Source organism: Castor canadensis, chromosome X, assembly GCF_047511655.1.
Source record: "Castor canadensis chromosome X, mCasCan1.hap1v2, whole genome shotgun sequence".
NCBI classification, from domain to species: Eukaryota; Metazoa; Chordata; class Mammalia; order Rodentia; family Castoridae; genus Castor; species Castor canadensis.
The window spans coordinates 49,387,026-49,406,433 of record NC_133405.1 but is presented as its reverse complement, the minus strand read 5'-3'; the positions used below and the strand labels follow the sequence as shown (position 1 = coordinate 49,406,433).

Genomic DNA, 19,408 nt, shown 5'->3' with positions numbered 1-19,408 from the left:
ACCCACTCCACCCCCTCCCGCTCCCCCCCCAATACCCAGCAGAAACTATTTTGCCCTTATCTCTAATTTTGTTGTAGAGAGAGTATAAGCAATAATAGGAAGGAACAAGGGGTTTTGCTGGTTGAGATAAGGATAGCTATACAGGGCATTGACTCACATTGATTTCCTGTGAGTGTGTGTTACCTTCTAGGTTAATTCTTTTTGATCTAACCTTTTCTCTAGTACCTGGTCCCCTTTTCCTATTGGCCTCAGTTGCTTTAAGGTATCTGCTTTAGTTTCTCTGCGTTAAGGGCAACAAATGCTAGCTAGTTTTTTAGGTGTCTTACCTATCCTCACCCCTCCCTTGTGTGCTCTCGCTTTTATCATGTGCTCATAGTCCAATCCCCTTGTTGTGTTTGCCCTTGATCTAATGTCCACATATGAGGGAGAACATACGATTTTTGGTCTTTTGGGCCAGGCTAACCTCACTCAGAATGATGTTCTCCAATTCCATCCATTTACCAGCGAATGATAACATTTTGTTCTTCTTCATGGCTGCATAAAATTCCATTGTGTATAGATACCACATTTTCTTAATCCATTCGTCAGTGCTGGGGCATCTTGGCTGTTTCCATAACTTGGCTATTGTGAATAGTGCCGCAATAAACATGGATGTGCAGGTGCCTCTGGAGTAACAGTCTTTTGGGTATATCCCCAAGAGTGGTATTGCTGGATCAAATGGTAGATCGATGTCCAGCTTTTTAAGTAGCCTCCAAATTTTTTTCCAGAGTGGTTGTACTAGTTTACATTCCCATCAACAGTGTAAGAGGGTTCCTTTTTCCCCGCATCCTAGCCAACACCTGTTGTTCATGGTGTTGCTAATAATGGCTATTCTAACAGGGGTGAGGTGGAACTTAGTGTGGGTTTAATTTGCATTTCCTTTATTGCTCGAGATGGTGATCATTTTTTCATGTGTTTTCTGGCCATTTGAATTTCTTCTTTTGAGACAGTTCTGTTCAGTTCACTTGCCCATTTCTTTATTGGTTCATTAGTTTTGGGAGAATTTAGTTTTTTCAGTTCCCTATATATTATGGTTATCAGTCCTTTGTCTGATGTATAGCTGGCAAATATTTTCTCCCACTCTGTGGTTGTTCTCTTCAGTTTAGAGACCATTTCTTTTGATGAACAGAAGCTTTTTAGTTTTATGAGGTCCCATTTATCTGTGCTATCTCTTAGTTGCTGTGCTGCTGGGGTTTCGTTGAGAAAGTTCTTACCTATACCTACTAACTCAAGGAGTATTTCCTACTCTTTCCTGTATCAACTTTAGAGTTTGGGGTCTGATATTAAGATCCTTGATCCATTTTGAGTTAATCTTGGTATAGGGTGATATACATGGATCTAGTTTCAGTTTTTTGCAGACTGCTAACCAGTTTTCCCAGCAGTTTTTGTTGAAGAGGCTGCTCTTTCTCCAACGTATATTTTTAGCTCCTTTGTCAAAGACAAGTTGGTTATAGTTGTGTGGCTTCATATCTGGATCCTCTATTCTGTTTCACTGATCTTCATGTCTGTTTTTGTGCCAGTACCATGCTGTTTTTATTGTTATTGCTTTGTAATATAGTTTGAAGTCAGGTATTGTGATAACTCCAGCATTGTTCTTTTGACTGCGTATTGCCTTGGCTATTCGTGGCTTCCTGTGTTTCCATATAAATTTCATGGTAGATTTTTCGATCTCTTTAATGAATGTCATTGGAATTTTGATGGGAATTGCATTAAACATGTAGATTACTTTTGGGAGTATCGACATTTTTACTATGTTGATTCTACCAATCCATGAGCATGGGAGATCTCTCCACTTTCTATAGTCTTCCTCAATCTCTTTCTTCAGAAGTGTACAGTTTTCCTTGTAGAGGTCTTTCACATGTTTTGTTAGGTTTACACCTAGGTATTTGATTTTTTTTGAGGCTATTGTAAATGGAATTGTTTCCATACATTCTTTTTCAGTTTGCACATTGTTAGTGTGCACGTTGTTAGTGTATAGAAATGCTAATGATTTTTCTATGTGGATTTTGTATCCTGCTACCTTGCTATAGCTGTTGATGATGTCTAGAAGCTTCTGAGTAGAGTTTTTTTGGTCTTTAAGGTATAGGATCATGTTGTCTGCAAATAGGGATATTTTGACAGTTTCTTTACCTATTTGTATTCCTTTTATTCCTTCTTCTTGCCTAATTGCTCTGGCTAGGAATTCCAGTATCTTGTTGAATAGGAGTGGAGACAGTGGGCATCCTTGTCTGGTTCCTGATTTTAGAGGGAATTGTTTCAGTTTTTCTCTGTTAAGTATAATGCTGGCTGTAGGTTTGTCATATATAGCTTTTATAATGTTGAGGTACTTTCCTTCTATTCCTAGTTTTCTTAGAGCTTTTATCATGAAATGGTGTTGGATCTTATCAAAGGCTTTTTCTGCATCTATTGAGATGATCAGGTGGATTTGGCTTTGCTTCTGTTAATGTGGTTTATTACGTTTATTGATTTTCGTATGTTGAACCACCCCTGCATCCCTGGGATGAAGCCTACTTGGTTGTGGTGAATAATCTTTTTGATGTGTTGTTGAATTCGGTTTGCCATTATTTTGTTAAGGATTTTTGCATCAAGGTTCATTAACGAGATTGGCTTATAGTTCTCCTTTTTGGAGGTGTCTTTGCCTGGTTTTGGGATAAGTGTAATACTGGCTTCATAAAAAGTGTATGGCAGTTTTCCTTCCCCTTCTATTTTGTGGAACAGTTTAAGGAGGGTTGGTATCAGTTCTTCTTTAGAGGTCTGATAGAATTCAGCAGAGAATCCATCAGGTCCTGGACTTTTCTTTTTAGGGAGACTCTTGATTGCTGCTTCAATTTCATTTTGTGTTATAGATCTATTCAGGTGATTAATTTCCTCTTGGTTCGGTTTTGGATGGTCATATGTATTAGAAATCTGTCCATTTCTTTAAGATTTTCAAATTTATTTGAATATAAGTTCTCAAAGTAGTCTCTGATGATTTCCTGGACTTCTATGGTGTTTGTTGTTATCTCCCCTTTTGCATTTCTGATTCTACTAATATGGGTTTTTTCTCTCCTCATTTTAGTCAGGTTTGCCAGGGGTCTAACGATCTTGTTTATTTTTTCAAAATTAATTATTTATTTTTTTGGTTTCTATTTTGTTGATTTCAGCTCTTATTTTTATTATTTCTCTCCTTCTATTTGTTTTGGGATTTGCTTGTTCATGTTTTTCTACAGTTTGAGATGTATCATTAGGTCATTGATTTGGGATCTTTCAGTCTTTTTAGTATATGCACTCATGGCTATAAAATTTCCTCTCAGGACTGCCTTAGCTGTGTCCCATAGGTTCCGGTAGGTTGTGTTTTCATTTTCATTGACTTCCAGGAACTTTTTAATTTCCTCTTTTATTTCATCAATGATCCATTCTTCATTAAGTAATGAGTTATTTAGTTTCCAGCTGTTTGCATGTTTTTTGTCTTTACTTTTGTTGTTGAGTTCTACTTTTACTGCATTGTGATCAGATATTATGCACGGTATTATTTCTATTTTCTTATATTTGCTGAGGCTTGCTTTGTGCCCTAGGATATGATCTATTTTGGAGTCGGTTCCATGGGCTGCTGAGAAGAATGTATATTGTGTAGAGGTTGGATGAAATGTTCTGTAGTCATCAACTAGGTCCATTTGTGCTATTGCATATTTTAGATCTTGGATTTCTTTATTGATTTTTTGTTTGGATGACATATCTATTGATGATAATGGGGTGTTAAAGTCTCCCACAACCACTGTGTTGGCGTTTATATATGCTTTTAGGTCTTTCAGGGTATGTTTGATGAAATTGGGTGTGTTGAGATTGGGTGCATACAGGTTGGTAATTATTATTTCCTTTTGGTCTATTTCTCCTTTTATTAGTATGGAATGTCCTTCTTTATCTCGTTTGATCAATGTAGGTTTGAAGTCTACTTTGTCAGAGATAAGTATTGCTACTCCTGCCTGTTTTTGGAGGCCATTGGCTTGGTAAATCTTCTTCCAGCCTTTCATCCTAAGCATATGCTTATTTCTGTTGGTGAGATGGGTCTCCTGTAAGCAACAAATTGTTGGATCTTCCTTTTTAATCCATTTCATCAAGCGGTGCCTTTTGATGGGTGAATTAAGTCCATTAACATTAAGCATTAGTACTGATAGGTATGTGGTGATTCCTGTCATTTAGTTGTCTTAGTTGTTTGAAGGTTTGATTGTGTGTACCTAAGTTGAAGTTACTCTCTACTGTCTTGCTTTTTCTTTTCCTGTGGTTTGGTGCTGCCTGTCTTTTCATGGTTAAGTTGGGTATCACTTTCTGTGTGCAGAATCCCTTGAAGAATCCTTTGTAGTGGTGTCTTTGTGGTCACATATTGTTTTACTTTCTGCTTATCATGGAAGACTTTTATTGCTCCATCTATTTTGAATGATAGTTTTGCTGGGTAGAGTATCCTGGGGTTGAAGTTATATTTGTTCAGTGCCTGGAAGATCTCACCCCATGCTCTTCTTGCTTTTAGTGTTTCTGTTGAGAAGTCTGCTGTGATTTTGATGGGTTTCCCTTTGTATGTTACTTGTTTTTTCTCTCTTACAGCCTTCAATATTCTTTCCTTAGTTTCTGAACTTGTTGTTTTAATGATGATATGTTGTGGGGTAGTTCTATTTTGATCTGGTCTGTTTGGTTTCCTGGAGGCCTCTTGCATCTTTATGGGAATATCTTTCTCTAGATTTTGGAAATTTTCTGTTATTATTTTGTTGAATAGATTACGCATTCTCTTCTCTTGCACCTCTTCTCCTTCTTCAATGCCCATGATTCTCAAGTTTGGTCTTTTGATGGAGTCGGTGAGTTCTTGCATTTTCTTTTCACAGGTCTTGAGTTGTTTAATTAATAGTTCTTCGGTTTTTCCTTTAATTACCATTTCATGTTCAAGTTCTGAGATTCTGTCTTCTGTTTGTTCTATTCTGCTGGATTGGCCTTCCGTTTTGTTTTGCAGTTCTGTTTCATTCTTTTTTCTGAGGATTTCCATATCCTGGCTGGTTTCCTCTTTAATGTTGTCTATTTTTGTCCTGAGTTCTTTTATCTGTTTATTCATTGTATTCTCTCTTTCACTTTGGTGTTTATACAGTGCTTCTATGGTTTCCTTTATTTCTTCTTTTGCTTTTTCAAATTCTCTATTTTTGTTGTCTTGTAATTTCTTGAGTTTCTCCTGTACATTTTGGTTGACCCTATCCAGGATCATCTCTATAAAATTCTCATTGAGTACCTGTAGTATGTCTTCTTTTAAATTATTCTTTTTTTTTGAGAATTGCTCTAATTTTATTTATTTTTTCTTTTTCTTTTATTATTCATATGTGCATACAAGGCTTGCTTCATTTCTCCCCCTTGCCCCCACCCCCTCTCTTACCACCCACTCCGCCCCCTCCCTCCCCCCCAATATCCAGCAGAAACTATTTTGCCCTTATTTCTAATTTCGTTGTAGAGAGAGTATAAGCAGTAATTCTTGTGGGCTTCATTGGGTCCTTTGGCATAGTTTATCTTCATTTTGTTGGAGTCTGGATTTGAGTACCTGTTTTCTTCATTCCCCTCTGGTTCCTGTACTAATTTTTTGCTGTGGAAAAACTGGTTTCCCTGTTTTTTCTGTCTTCCCTTCATTGTCTTTGGTGTTGTTACTGTTCCTGTACTGTGTGCAATTAAGTATTTTCTAACTTGTAATAATTACAATGGTAATATTTAGAATGGAAGGGTGAGCTGAGATGGAAAGCAAGAAGTTAAAGAAATGGGAAAAACAGATAAACAGACTGGAAGGAAAAAACAGAACAAGGTATCAGACAAGAAGGTTTCAAAGGTATAAACAGGGAGCCTTAGTGTACTCATCGACAGTAAGCTGAACAGACATTAGAGAGACAGAGAGGATTATAAATCAAAAGTAAAAAAAATAAAGATGAGAATAAAAATATAAAGTAAGTAAATGAAAGAAAAATCTATTTATAAAAATGTATTAAAATAAAATGAAAAAATAGAAAATTTAAAAAATCCAAAAAACCAAAAAAACAAAAAACCTCCAAGTTCAAATGCAATGAAATTTCAGTCTTAATAATTTGGGTGTCCATCTCAGTCTCCAATCCTGGAGATGGTACCTCAGATGTTGTTCTATAGTTGTCTCATCAAAGGGGACGCATAAAGTAGATCAAAACTACACACACACACGCACAAAAAAAAAACCCCACCAAGTGTCCCAAGTTCAAATGCAATACAGTTTCAGGAAGTTTTCCAGCTTGCAGATATAATTCGGTTGTTCTCTCATCAAAGGTAGGGAAAAAAGAAAAAAAAAGAGTCTGGAGACAGTTCTGAGAATGGTATCTGCAGCTGTGGCTTGGCTGCCCGCTGTTGTCAGCCTGCTGTTGCTGGAGGCGTTATTTATGCAGATCTCAGGGGTGAACTTAGCACTCACCTGGCCCTGCAGGCTTTGTTTGCTCAGATTTCTCCTGTGCGTGAGCCTCTGCTACAAGCTTTCCCCTTTCCAAGCACTGGGAAAGGTGACACTGCACCTGCATTTTCAGGCCTGCGTGTTTATTTACAGTTTATGTGGGAGGTGGGTCTTCCCCCCTCTCCCGTGGAGTTTTCCTCCCACCGCCACTTTCACAAGCTTTTCTGCTCCTGATTACTGGGTGGTGCTGTTGCTCCTGCCAGCCGCCATTTTTGTTTACAGTTCACTTGGGAAGTGGGTCTTTCCCCATCTCCTGTGGAGTTTTCCTCCCTCCGCCACTCTCACAAGCTTTCCCGCTCCTGGTTGCTGGGCGCGCGCCCCTGCTTCCGCCAGAGGCTCTCCGGCCTGCCCAGCTTGTTTATTTACAGTCCCGGGAAGGATTCCCTTCCCCCAATCTTTTCTGCTCAGGGCACCCCACCCTCTTTTCCACGTGTCTTCATTGCTCTTATTGCTTATTACTCAGTTTCTCTTTTTTCCCCTGGTGGGGGTCAGTCTGTCCAGGGGGCTATGCTGCCCGGGCCTAGGCTTTTCTGTGGGAGTACCGCAGTACAGCGAAGCTCTCCTGGTCCGCGTCTTCCCAAGCCGTCTGGGCGTGGGCGACTGGCGGCCTGGGGGTCCTCCTGGTTTCTCCGTTTAACGTGAAGTGGAGATTCTCTGCACCAGCTGGAGGTGTGGAGGGATTAAAGTTATGCCTCTTCTCTGTGATTATGCCTGCAAAGTGTGTCTCCAGCATCTCTAGTGTCTCTCCAAGATTTCACTATAGGAGGCTCACTTTCTGCTTCCTCCCTCTAGCCACCATCTTGGAATCTGCAAAGTTATTTTTAATGTTAATAACATGTTTAGTGTACTGTGGTATGAATATAACATAATCTATTATTTGTTGTTTTTTGAGACAGTTTCTTACTATGTAGCCCAGGCTGGCCTGGAACTTGCTTTATTTCCCACACTGGTCTCAAACTCATGATCATCCTGCCTCAGTTTTCTGAGCACTGCTGGAATTACAGGTGTGCACTACTGCATATATCTTAATTTAATCTATTTTTAAACATTTTAATTTTTTAAGGTTTGTTACTGTATATCATATTGCAGTGACTGCATTATTTTTTATACATATTTAGCATTTACATTCCTGATTTAGTATTACATCACGAACATTTTGGATAATTTAAAAATTTTTGCACTTAGTTGTTAACTAACATGTAATAGTACCCTGTATGGGTGTGCCACTACTTACATTAAAAATATATTAATATGGAATGTTTGGGTTATTTCTGATCTTTGTAGTATAAATATTGCTGAGATGGATATAATAGTGATCAAATCTTTAGTTATATTTTGGATTATTTTTGTAACATATACTGCGTTAAAGAGTTTGAATTTTGTTTTTTGTTCTAACTTTTGCATTAAGGTAGAATCATTTCTATTATAGAGCCATAACTAACATAACACTTGCTATATTTTTGGATATGTTTTATTTTTCATTATTAGGAGTAATGCTAGCATAACTTAATCTTCTACATGAGTAGTTCACTGTATTTTTGAGATAGGTAATTTTAAAAGTTATTATATTATTCATAATAGCTAATTTTCCCTCTAGAAAATGAATGACAATTTATATTGTCACCTTCATTGTATGAGAGTGTTTGTTTGGATGCAGGATTTCTAGTAGTGAATTATGTTGTCATTTTTTAAAATCATATTGAGTTGGGCTGTTAGTTTTAAGATCATTAATTTGATTTAGCCACAAAGAGACTCAAAATATAGGATATTATGGGAAAGGGAACCATTTTATAAGTCTTTAAGAAACAAATTAGGATGATCTCAAGGTACAGTTAGGTTGTCACAGGAAATTTTCAGCCTACATGGACAAGATGTAGGAACACCAATAATCTAGAAACAATTCTTCCAGGCTAATAATCATGTTAATGGTAATAAGAGTTATTGCTATAAAAGATATGCTGTTCTTGTATTTAAGCAATTCTTCAAAGATTAAATTAAAATAAAAATTACCAGGGATCAGAATTTTAGCTTTCTCCCATTGGTTCATTTTCAAGGCCAATTATGTCTGACAAACCAGTGATACCTGTGAGAGTAAAGAGAGGAAGAAAGGAGAAATGTTAAAAGGGAAAAATATCAACAATTATTTTTGCTGAAAAAATAGCATAGGGGTAACCACTTTGAAGGGGCAAACAGATGCCTAGCTTCCTGCTTTTTGTTTGCAATGGACATGAGTTGTAGGGCAGTAGGATACATTTTGTTTAATTTTGAAAATAGCAGAGGAAGGGGAGTGTGGGGACAGGAGAGATGAGAGACAGACATGAACTTTTCTTTTCCCTAAGTGTAATTATTCCTGATAGACAGGAAAGAAACTGCAAAATATGAATTGCTTGTTCTGCTTCTAATTGGCTGCTTACTATAGGGAAAGTTCATTAGCCCACTGAACTTCATTTCCCACAACTTTATGCAATGATAATGAGGTTAAGTTATTTCTTAAAGTGCTATAAACTTAGCTGGAATATAGAAGAAGAAAGAATATGGTTTAATGAGACTAGAAAAGTTTGTTGGCATCATAGTAAACTGAAAAGGTGCCATTTTATCCACTATCGCTAGATTCTTGTTGAAAAAGTTAAAAAAAACCAAATTAATAGAGAAAACAGGAGTATGAGAATATTACATATGGTCAAATACCTCAGTTAAAAACAAAGATAAAACTGAAACTTTGCCTCTAAAATGTGAAATGGTGAGCTTAACAATTCAATGCTTAAAAAAATCCCAGAATTCAGTTCTTAATTGTGCTTGCTCAAACCTCTAAGCCTCCCTTCTCTGCAGATAAATTTGCCAACTGTTTGAAAAAGAATGTAGAAGCCACAAGATGGCAACTTACCACCATAATATTTACAAACCCCTTCATCTATCTTTTCTGCCTTGCTTCCATTTCTAATTGAAGATCAGAAAATTCTCCTGTGTATGGCAAAATTTCACTTAAGTTCCAGAAACCTTATCCATTTATTTCCTTGGTGTACTTTGCATTCAATGAACTCTGTTTCTAACCTTGCTACTCCACTTACCAGTTTTGGCAATTTTGTCTTGGCTAGCAGCCTTTCCTTGGCTAAATATACAGGGTATGTTTAAGTCATTCACTTGATTTCCCAATAACATTTACTATAGTTGAACTATATTCTTCCTTTGGTTTTCTTCCTGAAATTAACATTATGAGTTTTCATAGGAATTAGTATGAAACTACAGATTTAGGTAAAAATCATTTAATTTGTTCAGTGTTCAAGAAGAATTTTTTCTACACTTGGTATATTTTAGGTAGTGGTGCTGGGGATTTAACAAAAAGGTAGTCTCTGTCCTTGTAATATAGGCATACCTTGTAGTCATTTGGATTAAATTCCAGACTAGTGCAATAAAGGAAATATCACAGTAAAGTGAATAAAACAATTTTTTGGCTTCTCAGTGTATATAAATGTTTGTTTACACTGTACTGTAGTTATGAAGTGTGACATGATATTATGTAAAAGCAATTTATATACCTAATTAAAAATACTTGATAATTCTCACTCTAGGGATGACCCCACTTTCAGTCTGTTGAAAATGTATGTTTTCCTAATAAACTTTGCCATCACTTTTACTACAAAAAATACTTTATTGCTAAGAAATGCTAACAATTATTTGGACCTTCAGCAGGTCATAATCTTTCTCCCGGTGCAAGGTCTTGCTTCATGGCTGATTAGGTAGTCATTGCTGCAAGTTGGAGTGGCATGTGAAAACACTGAAGTCTGGTGCATCAATTGATTCTTCCTTTCATGAAAGATTTCTATGTAGCATTTCAGTGCCATTTGATAGCATTTCACTTACTGTAGAACTTCATTCTAAATTGGAGTCAACTGTCTTAAAACATGTCCCTGCCATGTGCCATATTCTAAAGCCTTTGTTGTAAGTTCAACAGTGCTCTTAGCATCTTCACCAGGAGTAGATTTCGTCTCAAGAAACAACTGTCTTTGCTCATCCATAAGAAGTAGCCCCTCATTCATTATTTATCATGTGGGTACAGTAAGTCCCATCTTCAGGATCTACTACTGTTTCTAAATCTTTTGCTGTTTCTACCACATCTGCAGTTACTTCCTCCACTAAAGTCTTGAATCTCTTAAAGTCAACCATGAAGGTTGGAATCAACTTTTCCAATACCCTGTTAATATTGATATTTTTACCTCTTTTCATGGATCATAGATGTTCTTCATGGAATATAGAATGATAAATATTGTGCAGAAGGATTTCAATTTACTTTGCCTAGATTCATCAAAGGAAAAAGCTATAGCCTTATGAAATATATTTCTTAAGTAATAAGACTTGAAAGTTGAAATTATTCCTTGATTCTTAGGCTAAAGAATAGGTATTATATTTGCTGGTATAAAAACATTGATCTTATTGCATATCTCCATCAGAGCAATTAGGTGATCAGGTGCTATGTCAATTAGCAGTATTGTTGTGAATGGAATCTTTTTGTGAACAGTAGATCTCAATAGTGGGCTTAAAATATTCATCAAACCATGTCATAAACAGATGTGCTGTCAACCAGGCTTGCTTTCCAATTCATAGAGCACAGACAGGGTAGATTTAATATACTTATTCAAGACCCTAGGATTTTCAGAATGTTAAATGAACATTGGCTTCATTGGTCACCAGCCGCATTAATCCCTACCAAGAGAGTTAGCCTGCCCTGAAGCTTTAAAACCAAGCATTGACTTCCCCTCTATGGCTATGAAAGACCTAGGTATTGTCTTCTGCCAATCTGAGGCTGTTTAATTTATATAGAAAATCTGTTGTTTAGTGTAGCCACCATCATTAATGACCTTAGCTAGATCTTCTGGATAACTTGCTGCAGCTTCCACAGTAGCACTGGCTGTTTCCCTTTGCACCTTTATGTTATGGAGACAGCTTCTTTCCTTAACCTTCATAAACCAACCTCTTATAGCCTCAAATTTTTTGTCTGCAGCTTCTTTATTTCTGCCAGTCTTCCTAAAATTGAAGAGAGTTAAGGCCTTGCTCTGAACTGGGCTTTGACTTAAAAAAATGTTGCAGCTGGTTTGATATTCTATCCAGACCATTACAACTTTCTCCAATCATTCAGCAATAAGGCTGCTTCACTTTCTTGTTCATGTGTTCACTGGTGTAGCACATTTAGTGTCAGAACTTTTCCTTTGCATTCAGAACTTAGCTGTTTGGTGAAAGAGGCTTCGCTTTTGGTTTTTGATTTAAAACAAGAGGGACTCGTCCTTTCGCTTGAAAACTTTCAGGCCATTGTATGGTTGTTAATTGGCCTATTTTCATTATTGTTGTGTCCCCGGGGATAGAGAGGCCCTAGGAGAGAAGTGGGGGAATGGCTACTTTGTGGAGCAGTCTGAACGTTTATCAATTAACTTCTGTGTATTATATGGACACAGTTAATGGTGATCCAAAACAGTTATAATAGTAACATCAAAAATCACTGATTATTGATCACCATAATTTATAATTATTACAAAAATTTGAAATATCTGAGAATTATTGAGTGTGACACAGAGACATGAAGTCAGTACATGCTGTTGGGAGAATGACACTTGATAGTTGCTCAACACGGAGTTGTCACAAACTTTCAATTTGTTTTAAAAAATGCAGTATGTGAGAAGCACAAAATGTGGAGTACCATCAAATGAGCTATGTCTGGCAGTTACATTTAAACGGTTCTATTGAATCTATATCATGTTACAGAACAGTCTCTTTGCATTTTATATTCTCCATGTAGATATTTTTGCTGTTTTAGGCATTGTTAATTTTATAATAATATATCCAGAAAGTATAATATTCATCTCAATGTAAAATTAAAATATTTCAATTATATTAGGACAATTTAGATTATGCTATTGTAACAATCACCATGTCTTGGTGTTTGTAACAGCAAAGTTTTAATTCTTACTTATGTAACATGTTGGCTAGAGGCTCTGCTCCGTGACTTCTAATTCTGCAACACAGGGTGACAGAGCAGCCACAATTTTAAACATTACCAGTTATTATGGCATAAAGATAGCTGTGGAAGGCATCATGCTGACAAATAAGTGCTGTGGCCTGGAAGTGATATGCAACTGTATGCAGTGACTTTTGCTCACAAGTAATTGGCAAAGACAGTTGCATGGCCCATCAGTCACAATGAGGCCAGGAAAGAGCCTATAAATATTTTGAGAACAGAATTAATGATCACCATGACAATATTGAGTAAAAAGTGAAATTTTCCCTTTAACCTTGGAATTTATCCTTTCATTTCCATACAGTTTAGTGTTAAATATTTCAAATTTTTTGTTTCCTTATACACATGTGCACACATACATACATATATTTTCCCACTATATGTAGGATTATCTTTGTTTTTCATATACCTTGTAGATTACCCATGTCTATACAAATCTCTCTTTAATAGCTGTACAGTATTCTTTAATACAGATGCACTTCTCTCACCCTCAGTTCCACAACATAACTGCATTGACAACCCTTGTACATGCATTTATTTTGATGTGTATGCATTTGAATTACTGTAGTATATTTCTAGAAAAGAAATTTTTGAGCACTGTAAATTTTGCAGCACTTACAAGTACTGCAAAATTGCCTTCTAAAATCCTGTACCAATTTATAATATAAACAGTAAACGAAAGTGTAAGTTATATTTTGAGAATATTGACACTTTAATGGAAGAAAGTGTTGGATGATGAAGGTTTTAGGTACCACATCGAAATGATGATTGACTTTTGTTTAAACACCTTGCAAGACCAACTATTTCTAGGTTTGTTTTTGGGAACAACCTTGAAATCTCTGGCACACACTTTTGATTATATTTTAATAGTCATTTTAATGCAACTATCTGGCCATACCCAGCTGAAAGTGAGGCTGTGAAATGAAATTCCTATTTTTGAGTGCAGAGCTAAAAACTGGGGGCTGTAATCACTATGGAAAAAAAGAAATTCTATAGTACACATGGTTGCTTGCATCTGTTTTCTCCTCTATATTTGCTTCTTTTTAAAATCTCTCTTTGTCCCTTCTGCTATTCCTCAGCAGTTCCTTTCAAATAATTCCTCTTACCCATTTTCCCATTTTCTCCCTATGTCAACTTTTTTGTGTCTTCATTTCTGGGTTTTTGTTTGTTTTGTTCTGTTTCTTTGCTTCTCTATAGGTTTTCTCTATCTCTCTGGTTTTCTTCTTTGTATATGTTTTTTCTCTCCATCTGTGTCCTATCTCTGTCTCTAATTTTTGGTATCTCTTTGTTTTCCTACTTGTATATGTCTGGCTCTACTGGTTTCAGTCTCCTCTCATTCCATCTCCCTTTCTCACTGTCAACAGACTAAGCTGCCGCTTTAAATAGTTGTTTTTAAATGATAGGAAGTGCATGAGGACAGATTAGATATAGGGACAATATTCAAAAGGGATTTGTTGAAAGTTGGACTAGGTAACTATTGAAGTCTTTTCAATTTTTTTTGTGGTATCGGGCATTGAACTCAGGGCCTACACCTTGAACCACTCTGGCCCTTTTTTATGATAGGTTTTTTCAAGATCGGGTCTCGTGAACTATTTGCCTGGGCTGGCTTTGAACCATGATCCTCCTCATCTCTGCCTCCTGAGTAGCTAGGATTACAGATGTGAGCCACCGGCACCCGGCTCTTTTTCAAATTTGAGTCAACTTGAGAATTAACATCCCTTCTTTTGTAAGTAAAATCTCATTAACATTGCATTCTCATTTTCTGATTGAAGATCTAGGAGGACTTTGACTTTCTCTGTGTGTATACCATACTTCACTGTTGATGACTTTAGAGTTAGAAGATGTAACAGACTGAGATGTTTGTTAATTGCATAACTGCCTCTTTGTAAAGGGTGCAAGGTATGTGATACACACACACACACACACACACACACACACATGAATGGATGGTTGAAAAGCATTGTAAACATTTTAAAATTTTCTCTGATGGAAATAACAACAAATGTTATAATTGTGTACTATTAAAAACTAGCTGTTATTTTTAGTTGGCTCTATTAATTGCATTCAAATATATCTATAAGTTTTGGTTTCTGTAGTCCAGAGTTTACCATATAAATTCATTACAAAATGAGCATAAGCCAGGAACCTGATAAATCTGTATGTTAATGGAGTAAGAGAATAAGTGGAGAAGGTAATTTGCAAACCGTCCTTGAAAGTCATCAGAGCATAGCATCATTACAATTATCTGTCAAAAGAGTTAGTTCAATTACATTTTTAAAAACTCTCTAGTCAAGATGGCACTACTTATATCAGAATTTGATACTCCAAGGAGAAGAATACTAATGCCTTCATTAGCCATTGCCCGAGCATCTTCATTCTTTGTAATTTCTCATGTGGCCTTTAGGGGATTTTTGCATACTAACCCCAGAGAATCAGTAAACACAAAGCTTTCTGTGGGATAAGAACTTCAGGAGTGAGAACCATTGCATTTATATCCTTGGTTGGGGGAGGACTCTTTGAGAAAAAAAGTAATTTTGAAATAATTGAGTATCAGCAAAATTGCCATCATATTAGGTATTATACATGCTCCCATACGCTTTCTTCACATAGCAGTAAGTTGGTTGTAAAATCACCAAGAGGAAAAAGTTGTTATGCAATGCACTTACATTTCAGAGTAAGATTTCTAGGGGATAACTTGAACTACTTCTGACACTTTTAGTATTTAAACAGATGTGTGAAACTGTATGTTGGGAGCCCAGTGGTCACAGTTCTGTGATATTCCTTGATCAGTGATGATATTTCAGGCTGACTGCTGCTGCAGATGAACACTGCTAGGAGATTAATTACACTGGCCTTTCTCTTTGACTGTGTGAATTGGCAGTTTGGCAGATTTTCCCTTTCAATGGGAAATCTGAATCACCTATTGAACATGCTATAAAACACATTTCTACTTTATATTCCCTTACCACTTAACAAATACAGGTTGTTCTTCACTGTCTTGCACTTGACTAAACTTTCTAGTGTGCACATATCTCCACAGTTGGATTATAGCTCCTTGATGCAAGGAGCCACATTTTATAATCTTAGACTTGGTTTGTGACTCTTATGGCATCTAACTCCTAGGGCAAAAGTAATGTATCGGTGCTTAAGAGATTGGACTTTGTATCACACAGGCCTAAAGTCAGATAATTTTTCCATAATTTACTAATGTCATAACTTTGAGTAAGTCACAAGTGTCAGTTTCTTGACACACAAAAGTGGGATTATAACATCTCATAAAATTGTTAAGAGGATATGATGCCATATAACTTTAGTTTAGTTCCCCATACATATAAAATGCTCAGTGAATTATAATTGCTAACATATAGTTTGGCAAGATTTGTTGAAATTTATTGACCTTCCTGTGGACATAGGATTGATAAATATATAGTCTTAAATATTTTTATGCCTAGTTTTTCTAATCACTATTGATTTTAACTAATAGGAAAGGAAGTGTATGAAATAACTATGTTATGAACTTATTCAATTCCAATGATGATTTCTCTAGTTAAAGTCAAACATTAAATATTTTATTTCATAAAGAATAGAGAGAAGTAAATTATATAAAGCAGCAGAAATATTTCTAGGTCAATTATTTTCTGTATTTGATATCTCTAAATATCAGCTATAAAACATAGCTCGTATTTTGGGGGAAATGATCAGAAAAAAACCCGGTAGACAGAGTTTTAAAAAAGCCTTCTGAAATCATTTTTTGACCACTATTTATAAAATATCAGAATCCTAAAAATAATATTCTGTCTTGGCAAGATACAGGCCATACAAACCATCTCCTTTCAGACAGAAATAGTGATACAATCATGAATGGAATAGGTTTGGGGTAACAAGAGCACAGTCGAGTCTTAAAATCTAACCAGTGTGTTTGAGTTGGTACATGAATGAATATGGCAGAAAGAGCTAAATCAGAAATAAACTAATGTTATTAACAAACTTACTTGGGGTGATAGGAAGATAAGGTGGGAGTCAGAGTGAGCATGCTGTTCAGGAAAAATTTGAATAACAAGCCTTCCTTTGAAAGTCTAGATCCTACATAACCTTCTGAGCTAGAAACCTGACAGATAAGGTTCCTGGTGAACAAAGAATTGGGTAGAGTATTTAGTAGTCTTTTACAGTTTTGGTCAGGCTTCTCCAAAAAAGAACAAATTCTAAGACAAGGATTTTGATGAAGGTAGTTTATTTGGGAGTCTATCCAAAGAGTACGACAGTGGAATGGAACAATCAGAGTGGAAGGGAAGAAGTGCAAATAAATGGTATGCTAAGGAGCAGGTTGCCACTCAATCCTATTGGAACATACCAAGGGGATGACAGATCCTGGATGTTTATAGGTATATATAGGATTCACCAAATCTTATAATTGATTAAGAATCATTCGTTATGTAGTAACAGCTTGGCGCTTGCGGTCTGCCTCCTATGCTGGTCAAGCTGCTTTTGCAGATAGAAAATTTCTCTGGCAGAGAAAACATACGAAGACTTCTGCAGAGACTCTTTGGGTGGGACAAAAGGATGTATGTAAGCCACTAACCATGCTCATGACAACAGGAAATAGGATATAGGTCAGAGTTGGATAATCACATATTAGGTCAAAGATGGGTCATTTCAAACAAATGAATAATATGAAAAAATATTGAGAGCTTCTACTCATTTAAATTTCTTGAACACTTTATAATGTTATCTATATAAGTGTTGCTTTTTTATTCGTTAAGATATATTAATCATCAGTTATGTGTCAGGCTCTGTCTTATAAATAAAATAAGCAAAGAAGCTGGGCGTACACCTGTAATCCCAGTACTCAGAAGGCTGATGTGGGAGGAATTTGAGTTCCTGACTAGCCTGGGCTACATAAGGTGGCTATCTCAAAAAAGAAAATAAAGAAAGAAAGAAAAGAAAAGAAAAGAAGCAAAGAGATGGGTTAGAAAATGAGACAATTAAGATTGGGCAATTGAGAAAGTTCTTTCTGTGAAGCTGAGATGTGTACGATGTTAAGGAGCTAACTGTGGAACTAATGGAAGAGTATTTCAAGAGGAAGACAAAGTGCAAAGGTAATGAGAAGAAAATAGCTTTGACATAATCCAAGGACAAATGAGATGGTCACAGTGGCTGGAGCATCACCAACAAAAAGAAGAGTGTTGTGAAATAAGGTCAAGGAGGCAGTTGGGGTCCTGCCTTCAGGTTCTGGAAAGTCTAGTAGAAACAGCTCAGATTTTACTGTGAATCTAGTGGAAGGCACTGAAAAATGTTAAGCAGGGAACTCTGACATGATTTAACTGTGAGCTTCCAAGTTTTCTTCCACTTACATAAAAATAAAGCTGTATGTCATTAGATTATCATTATTTCTCTAATGGATCTTTGAGAAATATAAAATTTGAAGTTTGAGTGTTCCTTATCTGAAAAGCTTAGATTCAGAAGTGTTTCCGATTTTGGAGTTTTTCAGATTTTAGAATATTTGCATAGACTTTATTAGTTAAATATCCTTAATGGGATTTCAGAGCATTTGGATTTTGGATTTTCAGATTAGAGTGCTCAATTTGTACCTGTTGTTTTGTTGAGGTCAAGCTATGTGGTTCAAATTTAATTTCCCTCCTTTTTTTTTTTTTTTTGACTTTTTAGCTGCCAAAGAAAGTGAACGATGAAGCTGTCATTTCTCTTGGCCCTTGTGGTCTGTTCTGCAGTCAGTGCAAATTTGAAGATGGTGTCAAAGAGAAATTCTGGTAAGTTGCTGGCAACTTGTCACTCTTTGGTTAAAAACGTGTGGTTTTTGTGATCAGTCTGAGGGCATTTGTGTTTTTAATGAGGGATATTTTAAAACAGAATAGCTTGAATTCCAGTTATACTGGAAAGGAGCCAAAATAAAATTGAGGTTTTTTGCCTACCACTGAGAAAATGTTGAGAAGGCAGTAGAATTTTGTTAAACTTCAATGACCAGTGTACTCTCTGTGGACAAAGAAATCTTAAAGGCCCATTTAGAGTTGATTACATTTGCTAGTGAATAAACACCTGGGAGCAAACCTTTACAAATCAGAAGATAAGAAACCTTTTACATATATACAACACACACACACATATATATGTATATATATATCCTTTTCTTTCTAATTGAGTATGTAGCATTACAGTTGAAATGAAAGCTTTTGACAGATACCAGTGAGCTTGAATTTGTCATATTTGTATGAAATGACCGATATTGGTTTAAACCCTCTAACTTCAAAACTATTAGCCAATTGCCTGAAGAGAAATCTCTTGAGAGAAATATCTTTTCATAGAACATGATAGTCTGGCAGGCAACCTTGATTGTACTAAGAGATTAGCTGTAGCCAGTAGATGTCCCATTCAAAGTTTAATCATTATTAATAATACTTGGAGATATATGTCTTTCCGTTTTGACTACATAGTTAGCTGTAATTACAAACCATGCATGAGATTTTAAGAATTGTTTTTCTGTTTATAATCATTCTCTAAAATATTGAGCAATATATTACTATATGGAAACAAAAGATTATGCAGGGTATTTCTGCTGGCTTCTTCGCAATTATTTCTGAGAATTAACTGTATATACCTTACCTCTCATTAAGTCTGATATATAGGCAACAAAGCACATGCTTACTTTTCACAGCAATAAATTCTGGGTGTGGCTTGGAGTTTGTTAATGCTTACATTCACAGGTATAAATACTTGCTAGTTGAAATAGCTGATAAATAGTGGTGTTCAGTTGATAGTATATTAATGAACTTTTTACAAAAACAGATAACAGGCTATAAAATAGAAAAATAACACTGAAGTCCAACGGATTCTGGAATGAAAGTAGGGCATTATATTGGCTTTTTTTCCTTTTACAT

The 19,408-nt window shown here is 36.0% G+C and overlaps 1 protein-coding gene across 1 annotated transcript in view; it reads left to right on the top strand.

Annotated features, from left to right (window-relative positions):
* Positions 1-19,408, top strand: part of Il1rapl2 (interleukin 1 receptor accessory protein like 2) — a 1,059,626-nt gene that overhangs the window by 33,954 nt on the left and 1,006,264 nt on the right. Inside the window, exon 2 of the mRNA XM_074063284.1 lies at positions 18,183-18,283. Within this exon, the coding sequence (XP_073919385.1) occupies positions 18,202-18,283 (82 nt within the window). The 5' untranslated portion in view covers positions 18,183-18,201. The remainder of the gene's footprint in view (positions 1-18,182; positions 18,284-19,408) is intronic.